This window comes from Geotrypetes seraphini, chromosome 16 (assembly GCF_902459505.1).
Source record: "Geotrypetes seraphini chromosome 16, aGeoSer1.1, whole genome shotgun sequence".
In the NCBI taxonomy this organism is placed as follows: Eukaryota; Metazoa; Chordata; class Amphibia; order Gymnophiona; family Dermophiidae; genus Geotrypetes; species Geotrypetes seraphini.
Window position 1 is genome coordinate 3,840,468 of NC_047099.1, and position 20,845 is coordinate 3,861,312.

Consider the following 20,845-nt stretch of genomic DNA (forward strand, 5'->3'; position numbering starts at 1 on the left):
GATTTTTGTCCTAATAATATAAAAAGAAATTAGAAACGTTACTGCGTGTGTGTTAAGGACCTGATGTCACTGATGTTACCTGCAACTTGTGGCCAGCAGTGAAAGTGGCTGATCGGCATTTCTCCGGGTCTCACATTCAGCTCATTAACAGGACATCCACTGTCCTCACCTTATGGTGAGGAGAGATTGTGCTGACAAAGGTCTCAGCCTATCCTGTGCCCAGGGGAAAAAGCTTTGGGAGACAGAAGTGAAATGTTAAGAAAACCCTAATCATGCAGAGACGAGGCCTTTTGTACCTGCCAAGAACAATTTAAGGGGTTCCCTTTTAGGGGCTGGCAAGCCGTTCCTGAGAAAAGATAACAGAGGGGACGATCGTCAGATAGGGAACTAGAGAGACAGCTGTGAGTGGGAAACGTTCATCCATTAAATGTTATTTCCAGTGGCTAATGAAATCTTCCCCAGATGGAAACCTGAAGGTTACACCGAAGCCCCCCCCCCTTGCAGTATAAGGTTGAGGAAAGCCAGAAACCCATGTTAAAAAGCAAAACATCTGCACCCAGCTCATCTGATGCAGATTATTTTGTTAATATGTACATTTTTATAATTAACCCTCCTTTTATGAAGCCGCATTAACGTTTTTTTATCATCGGCCATGGCGGTAAGAGCTCTGACGCTCATATGAGCGCTGGAACATTTACCACCATAGCCGGTGATAAAAAAAAAATGCTAATGCGGCTTAATAAAAGGAAGGGTAAATAATGATATTTGGGTCAGATTGTACCTATGGGGTCTCCCTGAGTGTACCCAATGTCTAACTATCTTGGTTTGGTGTTTTCGTTAATTATCCCTATTGTTTCATCTAACGCTGTGTATGTCTGTTATAATCCACCTAGAACTTTGAATAGTGTGGAATAGGAATGTAGAAAATAAATCAGTAAATTGATTTTTAAAAGTCTGTTTCTTCAAACAGGCTCCATCCAACTCCTGCACATCACATCCCCATGGTCAGTCGACTGAGTCATCATAACAGTCCATCGTAGCTAGCAAAAGAGGTGCCAGTTCTGACACGCCAGGTCATCCTTCAGGATCTCTGAATGACCTGCCCCACAATAGCCAGGAAATCCCCACCTCACTGCAACCAGCTATGAAATCTATGAAGGCAGAATTGGCGTGCAGAGCCTGGAGGAATGTTTTTATGAATCTTTCCTGCTATTTTAATGGCTTTCTCTTTTTTTTTTTTTCTATAATGATTGCAACCTGTATTTGCAGTACAGATGGTAATGGCATATCTAAGTACGAGGGGGTGCTGAAGAGTTCTCAGCCCAACCAAGAAGAGAATGGCGTGGATATAGTTCCATCAATGATCTTAAACAATGTCAAAAAAACAGAATTTTGTTTCTACAGGTTGGCCTTTAACGAAATAAGATAACAGCTACAGTGGCAAAATGACGCTTAGAATTTAGGAAGTTGGTTGATTGGACTGAGAACTTTACAGCACTTTCTTGTATATAATCAAAGTGAGCCAAGTAAAGGACAATGAAGTCCTTGTGACATCACTGATGAGGTTGGCTCTTATTGGTGGAATGTGGCATTATGACATCACACGACGGTGGTTACCAGAGAATGAAACGCTTCACACCACAAGGGGGAGCTGAAATGTTCTCAGCCCAACCAAAAAGAGAATGACGTGAAATATGGTTCTATCAATGATCTGAAACAACATCAAAACATAGAATTTTGTTTCTGCAAATTGGCACGTAACAAAATAAGATAACACTCTTTTCAGCTACAGTGGCAAAATAACGCTCAGAATTTAGGAAGCTGGTTGGTTGGACTGAGAATTTTTCATCACCCCCTCCTAAACTAAACTAATCATTGGAGACTGTATGTTTACTGTATCAGACAACAGAAAACGTGCCAGTACTCAGTTCCCCCAAGTACCCCCTGAAAAAAGCCCTGCATAAACGCATTCTATCTACGTTAGCAAATAATGTGTTTGAAATATTTTGGCTGCTTCTGGCTAGGAGAGACTGACCTCTGCCAAAGCTTTAAATTGTATGTGATGAGATAGCGTGGCTCACTGAAGGGTTTAGAGTAGGGGGGTCCTCTCACCTGTCTGGCAGCACCGTCTCCCCAGCTTCATTGTGGGTGTGGGAGGAGAGGATAAGTCAAGAGTCTTAAATACTTTAAGAATGAGATGTGGAGAGAAAATTGTGCACTGTTTATTTGGGAAATCAGAAAGTCTCACCGGCAATTAAAGGATGATTTTTTTTTTTTTTTTTTGCTCTGAGCTTGAGTTCCCCGGAAAGTTTAGAAATGATTGATCCGTGGGGAAAATAGGTCTCTGATTCTGGGTCTCTGATTCCCCTTTGCTCCAGGGGAATACACTGTTCACTGGAGCAACTTTGAGGAAATCTGACCTATATTTCATTTGTACTGATCATGGGTCAGCGCTTGGGGGTTATGAATTCATTTGAACACCCTCCCTGCCCATATCTTTCATTTACCCATAAATTCCACTTCTAAGCCCAGCACTCAAGAACAGATGAGTTGCCATTCTGGGACAGACCGAGGGTCCGTAAAACCCAGTATCCTGTTTCCAACAGTGGTCAATGCAGGTCACAAGATCCAAAGCAGTAAAACAGATTTTATGCAATTTATCCCAGGAATAAACAGTGGATTTTCCCAAGTCCATCTCAAGTTTTCTGAAGGTCATAAAAATTGCCATACGCATTTGAAATGGATCCTAAGATGAATTGGAACCCTGGAAATCAGATCAGGACAAATCTGGGAAAATCCACCCAGCTGGAAATCACCTCAGGACTGAGCTGGGAATATACCTCCAACTGGAGATGACATCATGTGGTGATCAGTTTTCTTATGTTTAAATCTGACAGCCACTTCTTTTAATTTGCAATCTACAGTCACTTCCGCTGAGTTTTATTTTCTTTCTTGTTGGTTAGCTCTTTTGAAGCAGCTCTCAAGAAGAGAGAAACTGAGCGAGAAAGGGGGAAGGCGTGTGACAATGGAGAATCACAACACGAGACAGATGTCGGGAGAAATTGTGCACAGCAATCTGAAATTTTCATAACTCTCAGAAGGCCGCAGGGCATCTTGGCAAGAAAGCACTGGTAAGAGCTTCTGGGGATTGATGTTTGTCTGATTTTATTTATTTAAGTATTTCTAGACCACTTATAGCCTAAGTGGTTTACATTCAGGTACTTAAGCATTGTTCCCTATCTGTCCTAGTGGGCTCACACTCTATCTAATGCCTAGGATCACCATGGGATTTGAACTCACAATCTCAGGGTGTGGGACCTGGATTGGCCACCGTGAGAACGGGCAACTGGGCTTGATGAGCCATTGGACATTAAATTTGCACACACAACTTAAATCGTCATATGTGGACGGTCATAATCAAAAGAGACATCTAAGTTCGATTTGGATGTAGGGTGCGAGTTGCCCAAAGTCGGCAGGGCACAAATGTCCATTCTCGAAAAATATGTCTACAGTATGCGTTTTTTGAAAATCGTCTATCTGTACATCCAGGCGTTTGATCATCCAAACCGCCACTCACCAAATATTCGTCCAAGTTCCGAACACCCAGAACAAGACCTTTTGTACGTGGGAGGGGCCAGCAATGTGATGGACTAATCACCCAGACATGGCAACAGAGCAGTGGAGGACCTTACAGAGTACTGCTGTGAAATTCACAAAAAGGGTGCCATCCCAATAGCCCTTATGGCTGCAGGTGGCACCTATATGGCAGTACAGTAGGATTTGGGTTTTTTTTTGGTGGGCTCACATTTTCCATCATGAATGTAGTGATTAGAGTGGCTTATGGGCCTGGGTCCTCCGCTCTATGGTTTGCTAGCCCAGTGTTTCTCAATCTTTTCAAGCCAGGTACCCCCTAAGCCTAAGAAATTTTAGGAGGCTTTACATTATTATTATTATGTTATATTGATGTTTGATTTGTTGTATTATATGTTATTTCTTCCATTTGTGCATCGCATATACCTATACAAGCTCTAGGCGACATTACAGAGGAAAGGGTTAGAAGAGGGTAGGGAGGACTATGGAGGGCAGGAAGGAGTGGAGAGGAGAGAAGCATGTCGAATATTTCATAGATAGGAGCACCATCTATATAAATGATATCGAAATGAATTAAAGGAATATGTACAAAGGAATTGAAGGGAGGAACCGTTAAACAATAGAATTCAGTTAATAAAATAAAAAAAATAGGGGTAAAAACAATGGAATTAAATTTAAAATAATTCATAAACTGGGGGAAAAAAAATCAAATAAGTCTGACAGAAGTCCAATTTCCAGAAGCAGCTCTGTTGCCTCAGCATATTTTAAATAATCCCAATGGCAAAAGTCCAGATGGGACAGATATCAGCTTGGGCTTTCCAGCTGCTGCAGCCCCGACTCATCACTTCCAGGAAGAAGATGCACAGAGATAGAACAATCCAGCGCTAGGCCGCACTGCTCTCGGTGGGCGGTGGATGCTCATGGGCAGCTCCCGAAGAATATGGCACTCTGCCTTCATCGGCAGATAACCGGGAGGAGGAGTCCAGGGCACGGCCCCACTCCAAGGATCCGGAGACACCATCAGCAAATCCCCAATGAGAGAGCAGATGCCGCCCCCATCCTAGGCAACAACCAGCAGCAATCAACCATGCCTCCACTGGTCCCGCCTCCAGCAATGATATCCCTGCAATGATCTCCAGTCACCACACGCAGGTAAGAAGGGCCTCTGTTGTCTCTCTGTCTCTTCCTATTATATATTTTATTTTTTATAAACTTCTTTGGCAATTTCAATTTGCAGTATAGCAAATAAATTGATACTTGTTACTTATCTGTTGAAGCCAGAGGGGAATTTGTATGAACCGTTTGCACTTTCTTAAAGATCCCACGTGCAAGAGCTGCCCGGACCAGTGGTTTGAATATAGAGGAAGCTGCTACTTATTTTCGTCAGAAGCTAGGGGGTGGAATGACAGCAAAGTGCATTGCACATCACTGGGAGCATCTCTTCTCATCATTAAAGGCAAAAATGAAAAGGTAAACACCACAGCAAGAGAACTAACATTAGGGAAATAGATTCATTGGAACCAGGGACTTGTACTGACTGTATATAGACCCAAAATTGGGGGAGGGGTCCATCTCAATAAAAACTACAGACAGCTCAATCAAGTACTGAATGTACATTATAAAATACAGCCAAACCTTGGATAGTGAATAACGTGGTTTGCGAGTGTTTTGCAAGACGAGCAAAACATTTTATTAAATTTTAACTCAATAAACAAGCGTTGTCTTGCAGTACGAGCATGTATACGCGCGTCATGTCAAGCACACACAATATACATGTGTCACATCGCTGATTGCATCACTGAGCGCGGCTGAACGTAATACAAGCATCACACCCAATTCATCCGCAGTGAAGTGACTGTTCGAAACAGGCGAGGTCTTACAATGCAAGTACATACAGTGCTGTATTTTGTATTAAAGGTTTTGGGTTGTGGAACGAATCATCTGACTTTCCATTATTTCCTATGGGGAAATTTGCTTTGATATAAGAGTGCTTTGGATTACAAACATGCTTCTAGAACAAATTATTCTCGCAAACCAAGATTTTAATGTACCTCCATGTGGAAAACACAACATTCAAAAACATAGCTCTGTCAGGGTCTGATTGTAGATTCTCCATGTAGGGGAAAACAAACATTTCAAAGCCAATAACTTCTAAGTATTATAGTCTCCAGTGGGGGAAAACTGGACATTCAGGACCATGGACAGCGCAATCAGGTACTGAATATGTATTGCAGAAACCCCCATAGGGAGAAACAGGGTATCCAGAACCATAGACAGCTCAATCAGGCTCTGACTGTGCCTTATAAACCCATTTGAGGAGAAAGAGGGCATGGACAGCTCAATCAGATACTGATTCTCTTAATGGAGGTCTTCTAAAATACACATTCTCAGAGCCTGTATATTACAGAGTCACCATGAGGGGAAACAGGATGTTCATACACATGGACACCTCAATCATGCTGTGACTGTGCATTATAGACCCTATAGGAAGGAACATGATATTCAGAGTCATGAATACCTCAATCAGATATTGACAGTTTATTATAGATTCCATTGGGAGAGGCAGGACATTCAATAATAAGCTAAAGAGGAAAGGCGGAGGTTGATGGGTAAAGACTATTTTTTACTTCAGCTGACACTGGGAGTGGAGGTGTGGCCAAGTGGCTAAAGCAGCTGCCTCAGCACCCTGAGGTTGTGAGCTCAATTCTCACTACAAGTTCCTTATGACTCTGGACAAGTCACTTAACACTTTGTTGTTCCACATAAACCACTTTGATTGTGTAAATCACACAGAAAAAGTCGTATATCTAGTTCCATCCCCTTTACTCTATTTTGGGTTTCTACATGGGAAATGGGTCATCCAGCAGCATGGATATCCTTGAGAACCTGGAGGAGTCCTAATAACTTAGTAAATGATGGCAGATAAAGACCTGAATGGTCCATCCAGTCTGCCCATTAGTTATATCCATTAAAAATACATGATTAAATTGACTTGACTCTTCTTTGATATTTCTGGGTCATAGACTGTAAAGTCCGCCTGGTATTGTCCTAGGTTCCAAATGCTGAAGTTCCATCTAATCAAGCCATTATGACATCACTGCTGAGGTTGGCTCTTAAGCATTGGTGGAATGAGGCATTATGACATCACAATCTCAGCTCTGGAATGTTGCTACTCTTTGGGTTTCTGCCAGATAACATAGTAACATAGTAAATGATGGCAGATAAAGACCTAATGGTCCATCCAGTCTGCCCATTAGTTATACCCATTAAAAAAACATGATTAAATTGACTTGTCTCTTCATTGATATTTCTGGATCATAGACTGTAAAGTCCACTTGGTATTGTCCTAGGTTCCAAATGCTGAAGTTGTCGTCCAAGCTCACTCCAGCCTGTCCAACCATCTTGTTTACAGGATATCTACCATAAAGTCTGGCCAGTAACATCCTCATGTTCCAAGTTAGTGGAGTTCCCATTGATGCCCACCCCAGCCCAATCCTACACCAAATCATCGCATATGAGACAAAACCATGCAAGTCTGCCCAGTACCGGCCATAGCGCTTTAATTTACATTCTTCATTTTCTAATTAGTGATCCTGTATGTTTATCTCACGCTTTTTGTATTCCATCACCGTTTTCCTCTCCACCACTTCCCTCGAGAGGGCATTCCAGGCATCTACCATCCTCTCTGTGAAAAAGTCCTGCGGAGCTTAGGGCCTGCATTTCTACTGCATTGATACTACTCTTAATCAGTGTTCAAAAAGCGTGGGATGAACACAGATGATCTCTAATCAGAAAATAATGGTATATATTGAAGAACTAAGGCCAGTACTGGGCAGACTTGCACGGTCTGTGTCTCTATAAGGCCGTTTGGGGGAGGATGGGCTGGGGAGGGTGTAGATGGCTGGGAGGGTGTAGATGGGCTGGAATGAGCTTTGACGGATACTTCAGTAGCTGGAACCTAAGGGGTTTGGATTCTTGCCCAGAAATAGATAAGAAGAAAAAAAAAATCAACACATTTTTAGACTGAAGCAGATTGGGCAGACTGGATTGACCATTCAGGTCTTTATCTGCCATCATCTAATATGTTACTATACCTTTACTGGGGTAGAAGATAACATATACATTGTGCATCTTCCTCTATGCTGGTCCTCTTCCTTCTTTTGCTTCAACAGTTGTTATCCTTCGACTGACTCCTCAGTTTCTGGTGCTCATGACTCCGACTCCACAGCCCTGCTTGAGGGGATTGAGGGATATAGATAGAGGTAGAGATAGGTTATGAAAGGGTATAGATAGAAGGACAAGGGGGATTAAAGGGTTTAGACAAGGATCACCTTACAGGTCATGGACCTGATGGACCGCCGCGGGAGCGGACTGCTGGGCGCGATGGACGCAATGGACCTCTGGTCTGACCCAGCGGAGGCAACTTCTTATGTTCCTTTTACTAAGCTGCAGCAGGTGCTAACACAGCAAAAATGGTCTCGCAGAGGATGGGCTACAGCATCCTTCATAACTTTTAACATTTGTTTGCACTTATCTTGCCATGACTAGTTAGCACATGCACATTCCTGTGTGCTAACTGGTTATCGCAAGGTTAATGCAGAAGCCATTACCAGCACCTAAACAGGAAGTGATAGGAGCTCCCGAATTAATTTTTTTAATTGGCATTGCGCTTAATAAAAACAGTGCATGGTCATAAATGAAACGCATTGAAAAAAGGCCTCTTTATGGTCGCACAGGAAACTGGCTTGGCACGCGAAGCACATTTTTTAGAGCAGCTTAGAAAAAGGGCCTCTGTGTCCTGGAATTATAGACAAAGCAATGTGCCCTGTTGCTCTGTTTCATTGCACAGAAGGTTAACAAATAAATGAAGTATTAACCAAACAAATGAAAAAACTGCAGCTGATGTCGAACACAGCAGCGAGATTTATGTTATAAACTAAAATTAGCATAATCAGTCCGTCCCTGCAAGAAGTTATCTTACAAGTCTGCCAAACTCCATTTCAAGATCCTTTGTTCAATATTCTTGTAATTTATAGATCCTCAGAGGGCCACCTCGCACTCAAATGTGTTTCATAGTGCGGGGCTTTATGCACCCTTTCGTCACTGGACCTGTCTTTTGAATTGTGTATAACATACGTTTTTCAATTATGATTAAAGTATAGAATATACCAAAAGTACTTAGCTTTTTAATTGACGCTAGTCGGGAGGGTGGAATCATAAATGTCCAACATGTTTCGCCCGTCTGTCTACCAGGGCTTTGTCAAGGCTCCCACTCCCGTTAAGTAACCACATTCACCAACCTGTGCGTCACCTGTGGGTGGCCCTCTGAGGATCTATAAATTACAAGAATATTGAACAAAGGATCTTGAAATGGAGTTTGGCAGACTTGTAAGATAACTTCTTGCAGGGACGGACTGATTATGCGAATAGCCTCCATTTAAGAAAATTAGGTGCTGAGATTCACATTGTATGATAAACTAAAATTTGATCATGTTACACCATTTTTAAAGAGTTCCATTGGCTCCCAGTAGAAATGTGGGTTGTATTTAAGACTTCGTATGAGATACTCCTGATATGTAGTTTCCCAGATGTACTGAATTACTATGTAGATTGTAACTCTGTTCATTTAATTTCATGTTTTCCTTCTCTGAATGGTGTAAAATTTTAGAACTCCCTGCAAATCATTTCAATATCAAACTACAAGTTTCAAGAGTTTGGCATTTACTTTCATATTAACTCCTAAGTGGGTTCTGTTTTGCAAAAATCTGAAAACACGGTTCTTTCAGAAGTCGGTTAGGAGCTTAGTTTAGTTTGACCTAAACTTTGCACTATATGGGGCTCATTTTCAAAAACACAGACACTCAAAGTACCATTGTAACCTATAGAATTTTGTGTGTCTAAGTGTTTTGAAAATATGCCTCCAAATGTTTAATTCTGGGTATTGAAAATGCTGTTTGAATCCGCTGTTTCAGAAGACTTTCCTCCCCTTTTACTAAACCGTGATATTGTTTTTTAGCACATGGAGCCACACTGAATGCCCCGCGCTGCTCCCGATGAGCGTTGGAAGCAGCACGGGGCATTCAGCGTGGCTCCCTGCCCTAATAACCGTTATCGCGGCTTAGTGAAAGGGGGGGGTTTGTTAGAAGTTTGTCTGATTTTCAGTTTGCATTGTAGCCGCTTCAAACTCCACATTGGGAGGATTTGGCTGGATGGGAAGATTGCACACATTGGCTAGAACAATGGCTGTTTCTATAGCAGGAGTTTGGTAGAACAATTAAGACTGATTGATAAATACAAAGATTAAACAAATTGTTGAAAACGTCTCTTTTTGTCGAAGCTTTTTATGTGTGAGTAACGAGCCATGACCATGAGAATGAAGCAGATGTAGGATATTTGCTGACTGTAATGTGTTGTTGTATTTTATATCTAGAATTTATTTAAGTTATAAATTTAGGTGTGTTTTCGAACCTGCTTAAGCAGGCTATATGTGTTGGGGTTGCTTTTGTTAAAAAAAATATATATATAACTTTTTTTTAAACTAGTTTTTGAATGCTTCTACTTTTCACTGATTAGATGTATGAAACTGGGTCTCCAAAGCTCAGAAAGAAAACAATCATGTGTTTATAAATTTAATTTGCAATGCATGTAAAATGTAATTTAAGGTATCTCTTCACTACAAGACCAGAAGACCTGCTCCTCAGTACTGCCCGTTGCCAGTGGTTTTAATGCCGACTGGCTATGAATGTGTTACTCGCACACTTGATAAATAAAATATGTTTTATGGTGCCTTGGAATGGTAGCTAATTGTTCACTGGTGTTCCCATAAAATCAAATAAAGCAATTGTTAACCTAATGTTTTTTGCTTTTCCTGTCTGGTCACAACATGGGTCACTGATTTGGGCTTCATCCATCCTAGAGAACAAAGGTAAAGAGCTGCCTAGAGCAGACAGGTGAGCAGGACCCGCAGAACTGGCAAGTGGCACTTGGGTGAAGGGCCAACTTTGCTCTCCGGCACTGACGTGTCATCGAGGGTTGGGCCCTAGCTTCTGGAGATTTGGCTGATGGCATTTTCCCGAACAGAAAAGGCCCTGCACTGGGTATAAAAATAGGGTATCTGACAGCTAGAGGAGAGAAGCAGAGAAGTGATGTTGAGGAAAGGAAGCCTAGTGTTTTCAGCATCTCCTCTCAACTTAAGGATAGGTACAGGAAGAGTTGAGCTCTTAAAGGCACTTGCAAGACTGGTAAAAACCATAGTGGTGAGGCAGATCCACTGAAGGAGAATCATGTGGAAACTGAGCATCCTTCTGAGCTGCCTCCCTTTCATCTCTGTCGGATACATGGGGTCAGTATGTGAATTTTAATTGCAGCCTTTTTCCTGCTATCATTTCTATTCTCTGTGTCCTCTGCCTCTTCTTATCTCACCCCTGAGGGGAGCGGGAACAGGAGTCACATTCTGTTTTTGGCACTGTTTATCCTTTTCTGTCTCTTTCCCCTTCCAACGTATGAACTGATAAAGTCCTTTTTTGAGAGATTCCTGCAGCATGTGCCTCTAATGAAAAGGAAGCTGGAGGGGGCAGCCGTCTTAATTCACCCAAAAGGGAAGCAAAGCCGAATTTTGGGACAGGAGGAAAGCAGCAGGAAGAAGTGTTAAAAGTGAATGGGAAGGGAAGAGGGGATGCCAAAAAATAAACCAAGAGACCCATTTTAAATTCTGCAGGGGGGCTGTAGAATGAGGAAATTCTCTTCAGTAACTAGCTCTAATTATTCCTGTGACTATTTGGCTGTTGCATCCTTTTTTGGGTCTTATTCCTGGATCTCCTCTCTTCTTTGCTCTAATGTACAGATATAAAATATGTTTTTCCACTTTTTGGTGTGGAAATCCAGAGGCATCTATCTGAATACAGCTAATGAGTACAGCGGTGTGTGTGACAATCAGTACAGCAGGCCCTGAACCCTCCCTCACGCTGTCGCCCCCTAGAAACCCATTCCCCACATATATAGATAATGGCAGGACCAATTAAGCAGGAAAAGTTTTACTAAATTTTACAAGCAGTGGTTGCTCCATGGAGATTAAACTTAAACCGGCTCTGACACTCACTTTCTCTCTTGGCCAACTGAAGGTACCTCCTATTAAAAGCCCCATTTATTAAGCTGGTTTTAAAAATATAAAGGCCAAATGGCCCATCCTCTCTGCCCATCTGCAGTTAATGTGGAGTGGACAGGGACTACCCCCCCCCCCCCCCCCCAAGTTACATATATGATGCCCAAAATTGGATTGTGAGATTTGGGTGCCAATCCAAGATGTGCTCTAAATTGGTTAATGAGCCACTTCGTGGCAATAATTGGGTGCTAATTGGTACCAGTTTTGATTTGGTTGCACACCTTGGTATACACTAGTCTCCAACAATTGGCACCTAGAGATCTCAGTGTGTAACCCATAAGGGGGCGTGGCCATGGAAGGTGCACACGCAGGTGAGGGGCATTCCTAAAATTTTGTGCGCACTGATATAGAATACCAGGATTATGTATCCAAATTGTGCATTGAGCACAGATTTATTTTTTATTTTTGCCCACCTTTTAAGGGCCATTTACTGAATCTGGCCCTAAATGGAGTGGAGGCATGGCCTAGTGGTTAGGGTTGCGGCCTTGGCACCCTGAGGTGGCAGGTTCAAGCCCAGCGCTGCTCCTTGTGACCCTGGCAAGTCACTAACACTCCATTGCACCAAGTACATTGGTCAGATTGTGAGCCCACCAGGACGGATATAACAGCCAATATGGAGCTCTTCAAGCCACTTATAGAGGTGTAGCTAACTACTTCCCTTATGGCACAGTAACAACATTATCTCGGCATTAAGGGGATGCACCCAAGAATTAACACGTGGGTTTTGTAGTAACTGCAGAAGCTGTGCATAGATAAATAAAGATGGGCCTGATGTTTTATGAATATGTAGACTATAAATAGTTCAAAGAAATACATTTTGTTCCAACACCTGGAATTTTCAAAATGCATTGCAAATTATTACACGGCAGAGGGATAGCAGTTGAAAGGGGTAAATGTTCTGCAGATTAAAAGTAGGGAGATGGTAACAAAAAAAAAAAAAATACCTCTTGAAATCATTAATGCAAAAGCAGCCATGTAGAAAGCCAAGTCCTTGGTCTATTGTTTTCAGCAAAGTCGCCAAGCTTCACCTGCTCCGTGTGACGGTTTGGATAGGTGTGTACTTCAGAGCTAGGAGAACACATCCAACCCAATTGTAAAAGAGACTCTCCTCTTAGACTGGGGGGCTCAGGGATGCAAACAGGGATATAGAACCCTTCACCTCTTGGACTGGAGGGCCAGGGGATGAACACAAGAAAACAGAGCCTTTCATCAGGAGGACTGGGGGCTCAGGGGATGGACACAGGGATACAGAGCCTGTCACTTCTAGGACTATAGGGTTCAAGGGGTGGACAGAGGGATATATGTAGAACCTGTCACTTCTAGGACTATAGGGCTCAGAGGATGGACACAGAGCCTGTCACTTCTAGGACTAGTGGGCTCAAGGGATGGACGAGGGATATACGTAGAGCCTGTCATCTCTAGGACTGGAGGGCTCAGAGGATGGATACAGAGATACAGAGCTTGTCACTTCTAGGCCTATAGGGCTCAAGGGATAGACAGAGGGATATATGTAGAGCCTGTCACTTCTAGGACTATAGGGCTCAAGGGATGGATGAGGGATATACGTAGAGCCTGTCATCTCTAGGACTGGAGGGCTCAAAGGATGGATACAGAGATACAGAGCCTGTCACTTCTAGGACTATAGGGTTCAAGGGGTGGACAGAGGGATATATGTAGAGCCTGTCACTTCTAGGACTATAGGGTTCAAGGGATAGACAGAGGGATATATGTAGAGCCTGTCACTTCTAGGACTATAGGGTTCAAGGGATAGACAGAGGGATATATGTAGAGCCTGTCACTTCTAGGACTATAGGGTTCAAGGGGTGGACAGAGGGATATATTTAGAGCCTGTCACTTCTAGGACTATAGGGCTCAAGGGATGGATGAGGGATATAAGTAGAGCCTGTCATCTCTAGGAGTGGTGGGCTCAAGGAATTGGTACAGGGATACAAAGCCTGTTACCTCTAGGTCTGGAGAGCTTGTATGAACATACGGGATGTTATTTTATTCTGCAGAGACTATGTGGTGCTGATCCCAGCAGAGCTTCACTACCCCTTCTCAGAGCGAGTCTGTTACATGCTCAGCGGTTCAACCAGGAACATTCGACTGACTGTCAAGTTGGAGCACCATGATGGAAATCTCTTCCTAGTCGAAGCAGATATGTATCCAGGGACTCCACTGGAATGTGCCTCCTTTAAAGTGAGTTTCTTCAGCTGGGCCTCCAACCAATTCCATTTCTTCTGGACAGACTAAAGCTAGGTTCCCTCCCATTCCTTCTCAAGTTCTCCAAGAGAGGCAAGACTGTCGAAAGCGCAAACTAACCTCAATTTTCTTTTTAGAAAACCATAAACTTGGAGGCTTTCTCCTTTTTTTTTTTTTTTTTAATAATTCTTTATTGATTTTCAAACATTAATAGTGCAATACAAATAATTTAAATATAAACACTAGAGAAAATGCACTTTAAATACACAAACAATTCAGAATACAATAATTTCCTTCCCCCCTTCCCCCATATCTAATACAAGAAGAAGTACATATTAATTTCAAAAATATAGATAATTAAATATAACACAATAATTGCAGTCACAAGAAAACCACACTATCCCTCCCCACTCCTATCTCTCCACCTTGAATGTGCATATTTAAGGGGAAAAATGATTTTCAATCTTTACAGTACCTTGTTAATGGCTCCCAAACATCCATAAATTTCTTAAAATACCCCTGCTGTATGGCTATTACTCTCTCCATTTTAAATATATGACACAATGAATTCTACCAAAAGCTATAGTTTAGCCTATCCCAATTTTTCCAATTATTCGTAATCTGTCATATGGCAACCCCTGTCATAATAAGTAGAAGCTTATTATTATTGGAGGAAATTTGGCTCTTAGCCCTCATTGACATGCCAAACAAACCGGTATCATAAGATAATGCCACTGGATTATCTAATAAATTATTTATTTGACCCCATATTGATTTCCAAAAAGCAAGAATCAATGGACAATAGAATAACAATTGATCTAATGTCCCAGCTTCAAGATGACAGTGCCAACATCTATTAGACTTAGATCTATCTAACTTCTATAAACGAACCGGGGTCCAGAATGCTCTATGTAACAGAAAAAAACAAGTTTGTCTCATAGATGCAGACACTATACATCTCATCCTCCAAGCCCAAATACGTGGCCATTGAGATGCAGTAATTTGATGCTTGATCTCAATGCTCCATATGTCCCGAAGACCAGTTTTTGGTTTCTTATTCAAAAATCCAAATATTAATTTATACCACTGAGCAGCCTGGTGTCCCAGGAAGTCCACCTGAAAACATAAGAGCGGCATACTATACTGATTACTAAGATTTTTCCATTTAGGGAACCCCACCTGAATGGCCTGCTTCAACTGCAACCATCTATAATTTTGTGATTTATTAAGACCAAATTTGTGTTGCAATTGTGAAAATAACATCATTCAAACTACGTATACCAGCCTTCATCCAATACTTCCAGATGACCTTAAATCCGCCAATTTGAATCTTGGAGTTCAGCCATAGAGTCTGATGAGTTGATTTATGAACCGAAATAGGTGCTAAGTTATTCACACATTTTAAGATTTTCCATGTATCTACTAGAATTCTATTCTTATATAATCTAGGCATCTTAATACTTAACACATGACTCAACCTCAATGGTGACATGAGTTGCCATTCCAACCTTAGCCAATCTGGGAGATGTTCCATGAGCTCTGGGAGGATCCAATACATACCCTGATGCATAATATAGGATTGATGATACCTATAAAAGTTAGGAAAATTTACCCCACCCTCCATAATTGGCTTTTGTAGAGATACTAGAGCAATTCTTGGAATTTTACCTAGCCAAATAATTTTGTAAGAATACTATTTCATTTTTTATAAAAGGACCCCAGGAAATAAACTGGCAACATACCCATTTGGTAACAAACCACAGGCAAAATCATCATTTTAATAGCACTCTTCCCCACCAAGACAGATGTAATGGATTCCAATGCTCACACATTTCTGTGACCTTCTGCAATAAAGATTTTTCATTTACTTTCATTGTCTCGTCCAGCCCCAACCTGGCTTTGCAAGCTCCGAGTTGACATTTTATATCTTTTCAGGTTCCGGCCCCTTTTGACAGTGCGGAAGAAGTGGCAAATGTCACTGTTCATGGCTCTGGGCCTGGCATTGAATTTAGAGACATGAAAAAAGTGCTTATTCGGGGGATTAAGAATGGAACTTTTATCCAGACAGACAAGCCCATCTACAAACCGGGACAAAAAGGTGCGTGTCCGTGTGCATCTCTGGTGCCAGTCAGACTATAACAGGCCCAGCTTGGAAGCTGGTGAGCTCTCTCTATGGGTGGGGCTGTTTAATACAGGTTAATGATTCTCCATCTGAAGTTACTATAAACTGACGTGTTTTAGTCAAGAGAATACTGAATTCGTCTATGGTACACTGTTGTTTTAATTATGTGATTTAAACCATTGACACTGATGACTGAAGAGGACATTTTAAGGCAGGGGTGTCAAAGACCCTCCTTGAGGGCCGCAATCCAGTCGGGTTTTCAGGATTTCCCCATTGCATATGCCTGAGATCTATTAGCATACAATGAAAGCAGTGCATGTAAATAGATCTCATGCACATTCATTGGGGAAATCCTGAAAACCCGACTGGATTGCGGCCCTCGAGGAGGGACTTTGACACTCCTGTTTTAAGGGTTTCTATCATTTAGGGACTATGTTATGCTTTATATTTTATTGTGTTGCTATTTGTAATGTTTTTATTAATTTTGTAATATTGTTTGTCCTTGGAAATAAGCTGTGGGAAATACGTAGATTACTGTTCAAAATCTACCAGGTACCTGTTGCCCTTCCTGGGCGCCATCAGAGACTGACTGCTGAGTTCAATGGTCCTTCGAATGACTTGGCATGACTTTTCTTTAGTTCTTCTGTCTCTTGTCTATTGATGATAGAACAGTGTAGCCAAAACACAATAGACCAACAACATTTTTTGGTGTTTGTTTTTTTAATTGTTTTGCACCGTTTCCTCTAGTTGGTATTTGTTTAATGCAGGGCTGCCCAAGTCCGGTCCTCGAGATCTACTGGCAGGCCAGGTTTTCTGGATATCCACAATGAATATGCATGAGAAAGATGTGCCTGCACTGCCTTCTTTCTATGCAAATCTCTCTCATGCATGTTCATTGTGGATATCCAGAAAACCTGGCCTGCCAGTAGATCTCGAGGACCAGACTTGGGCAGCCCCGGTTTAATGTTATTTCTCTTGTATCCTTTGACTGATGAGGTTATTGCTTTTGCTCAGAATTTACTTACAATTCCGTCCATACGGGAATTATTCTACAACCCGACCCACAAAACCATATTCTGCGTCCCAGCTCCCTCATTATGAAGCAAACTCCCATCAGATATCAGACTTTAAACATCTCTGGATAAATTCAAGTCCAAATTAAAAACCTTCCTACTTAGAGACGCCTACCGCACTTGAGAAGAGACCCTGTACTTAGCTAACCTGATCTGCACTGGCAAAGAATATGAACCACTTCCCTGAAGCGACCTCCCCCAATTATTCTCCCCTCTACCTCTTACCTCCCTTTTTTCTTTTTTTATCCTCCAGACCCCCAGCTCCCCCTATTTGTCAGTAAGTATCTCAGTTTCGTCTACATCCCTCTTATTTTAACTATGAAACCTTCCTCTCTTTTTTTTGTCTTCTAAACTAGTATTGTAAACCAAGTATACTTTGATAGACGGAATATCAAGTACAGAATAAACTTGGAAACTTGGGCATGAATCAAGTATTAAAGTTGATGTTTAATTCTTTTTCTAGTGCATTTACGGATTGTGACTTTGAGGGAGGATTTTGTGCCAGTGAATGACGTGGTAAGAGCCATTGGGGGGGGGGGGGAGGGAATGGTTTCTGATTATGGCCCTGCAATGATAGAATGAAATTCCTCTAAGATGAAGAGCAGAATGCAAAAATGTTTACGAAGTTAGACCTGGCTATTCCATACAGCGCCAATATCAGTTTAGAAATAAGGAAATAGCAGGGCAGTAAATTCGTAGCATGGAGAAGAGAAGTTGGACAGATACTGTATTTCTAAGACTGTTGGTGTTTTTCTTATATTCTGTCCATTTTATAAGCTTCGCTAAGGGTGGTACATGTTATTTAATTTTTTAAAAACCATCTTCAACCAGTTCTGCTATCAGCAGCCTAACCTGAACGGGATGGTGGTGCAAACTGGATTACACAAAAAGCAAGCAGTTTTAAAATAATTTGCTGGGCACTCACCACCAATCAGCTGAAGAACATCCCCCGGCTGAAAACTGCTGTTTCATCATTATTGGTGCTGGGGAGAAGGAGGAGAAGAACATAAGAACAGCCATACTGGGTCCCAAGGCAGAAACCCAAAGAGTAGCAACATTCCAGAGCTGAGATTGTGATGTCATAATGCCTCATTCCACCAATGCCTAAGAACCAACTTCATCAGTGATGTCACAATGGCTTCATTGTCCTAGACTTGGCTCACTTAATTGCCATACTGGGACAGACCAAAGGTCCATCAAGCAAAACAGCCTGTTTCCAATAGTGGCCAACCTAGGTCCTAACTACCTGGCAGAAACCCAAAGAGTAGCAACATTCCAGAGCTGAGATTGTGATGTCATAATGCCTCATTCCACCAGTGCCTAAGAGCCATCTTCATCAGTGATGTCACAATGCCTCGATTGTCCTATACTTGGCTCACATAAGATTATAAGAACAGTCATACTGGGTCAGACTAATGGTCCATCTAGCCCAGTCCCCTGTTTCCATAGTGGCCAAACCAGGTCACAAGTACTTGGGCAGGATTATAGTAGCCTGTACTTTGTTACTTGGGTAGAGAAAGTGATTTCCCAAGGTTCTTACATTGGGAGTCAGTGCTACAGCTGGGGATTAGAACTCAGAAGTTTAGTGAATCTCCTTGTCTCTAGTTTAGTTTATATCTTTCAATGTCAGAAGCATAGTTCATTTCTTTTCATGGTAAGATTCTAGAGCCACATTTCTCTTTCTCCATCCTGGTTTTTCTCCCTGCCTGACACTCATTTCATATCAATTCTGTTGTTTTGACAAATTAATAAACTTTATTAGACTTGTCTTCTCTCTTTTCTGCTTCTTTTGCAGTATGATGTAATTGAGCTGCAGGTAAGTGAGAGAACAAAGCCAGGTTTGGTTTTCTTTCCATCACAATGCTGGGCCGTATTGAGTAGAGAGGACTTTGCGAAGAGAACCTTTACCTTTCTCTGTCCCATCTAGTTTGTTTTATAATGTTAGTTATCATAAACTTCTGTGATGGTATATGAAGTTTCAAATTGTAAACTGTGGAAGGTTTCACTACACTTCTCTCTGCACATTGGACCTGGCAAGAAATACCATGCCCAGTTTTCTTTGTTGTGCCCTGTGTCCAGAACCAAAATACCGCTCCATTTTCCTAAGCAGAATCAGGAGTAGCTCTGGCATAACATGAGAGTTCTCTAGTCGCTCTTTGATGACATCATCAATCACTCTTCTGCTGCTGTCTGCACAAAATGGCTGCTTCTGGGCACAGAAGGAAAAAAAAAAGCTTACAATCCCTCATGTTAAATCTTCTTCCCCTGCCTCAGCTCCCTAGCGGTGAACTGGAGGGGAAGGTAAAAAAGAATCATTTTGCCTTCCTCTGGAGATGATAAAGTCTACATCGCAATCTCCTTTTACCTTGTCAACTACATGGTGGGTACAATCCTTTAGTGAATATGTGTTTTCATCATTAAACCATACTGAGTTTTGAGCTTGATAATTCTCTTCCTAGAATCCCTAACAAATACAGTGCTCTCCCCTTCCCCCGCAAAAAAAATTATCATTTGGCATTGTATAAAAATCTGGATCTCCACATTATTTTGATTCCCAAGAACTCCAGAAAGGATAAACACAAATAACATTTCAGCTTCCAAGACTAGAAACATGACCAAACCACCATGTCTAGAGCTGTTTGTAAGCAGGAGGCATCTGGGGATGCTAAGGTGAACATAAATTTCCATTCTGTGTCAAGGATCCCAATGGCAACCGGATTGGCCAGTGGCTGAACGTGGTTCCCCAACAGGGCATCGTGGATCTCTCCTATCCACTTGCATCTGAGCCTCCTCTGGGGACTTACATCATCAACGTAGACGCTGGAAAAGCCAAGCAGGGCTTTGATGTAGAAGAATACGGTAGGTCAAATCAACTTGCTCCTGTTTAGCTTCTTCTACTGCTGTTGGGTTGGAAGTGCTTGGGTACATTTCCCAATAAAGATGTCCAAAATCTGCTCCTTTGAGAAGCCTAGAAGTCTGTTTCTACATGGAGTTTTGGAAGTCCTGTTTTCAGATTGGATGAATGCTCATACGGTGGTATAATGGATTTTAAAGTGTGTTGTGAAAAGGGACCTGGGATGCCGATTTGTTTGAATTCTTTTCACTGGAATTCTCTCTTCCATTTTATTTCAGTCCTTCCTAAATTTGAAGTGAGGTTTGTAGCTCCTGTCCAGATCTATATTTTGGATGTGTCCTTTGAGGTGCAAGTCTGTGGCAGGTGAGCAGGAATGAAGAAAGAAAGTGGGTGAGATAGAATAAGGTGAATGGGATCCTGAGCTCTATGGGTAACTCTTTTATCACTTTACAACTCTAAATCTTCTCATTCACTTGGTTAAAAATTAGTAACTGTATGAGAAAAATGGATTACAATGACTGAGACATGATCTTCACAACATGTACCACAATAATTCATTTTTGGTTCCTGGAGGTTGACTGGCTCCCAGGAGCAATTTTTTGGGATCCTGTCAAGAGGACATCTATATCATGGGCTGGGCTCTGGCAGATAAAGTGCAAATTCCTAGTTGAAGATATTTCCTCTCACAAAAGAGCTGGTTTCATGGGAGCCCTCAGGTATCTCAGTATCTCCTGGTATTATATCACCTTGTGGGACTATGGTTTGAGAGGTTCCACGTGAACCCAGAAACTAAAACCACTTTTCCATAGCCCATGAAGCTCAGCCTGCTCTTCTTCCCTTCT

At 41.9% G+C, this 20,845-nt stretch overlaps 1 protein-coding gene across 1 annotated transcript in view; it reads left to right on the forward strand.

Annotated features, from left to right (window-relative positions):
• Positions 1-10,676: 10,676 nt before the first annotated feature.
• LOC117350659 (alpha-2-macroglobulin-like protein 1) overlaps positions 10,677-20,845 on the forward strand; it is a 39,334-nt gene continuing 29,165 nt past the window's right edge. Inside the window, exons 1-7 of the mRNA XM_033925114.1 lie at positions 10,677-10,933; positions 13,768-13,951; positions 15,890-16,052; positions 17,613-17,665; positions 18,945-18,965; positions 19,849-20,008; positions 20,282-20,366. Coding sequence (XP_033781005.1) covers positions 10,875-10,933; positions 13,768-13,951; positions 15,890-16,052; positions 17,613-17,665; positions 18,945-18,965; positions 19,849-20,008; positions 20,282-20,366 — 725 coding nt within the window. The 5' untranslated portion in view covers positions 10,677-10,874. The remainder of the gene's footprint in view (positions 10,934-13,767; positions 13,952-15,889; positions 16,053-17,612; positions 17,666-18,944; positions 18,966-19,848; positions 20,009-20,281; positions 20,367-20,845) is intronic.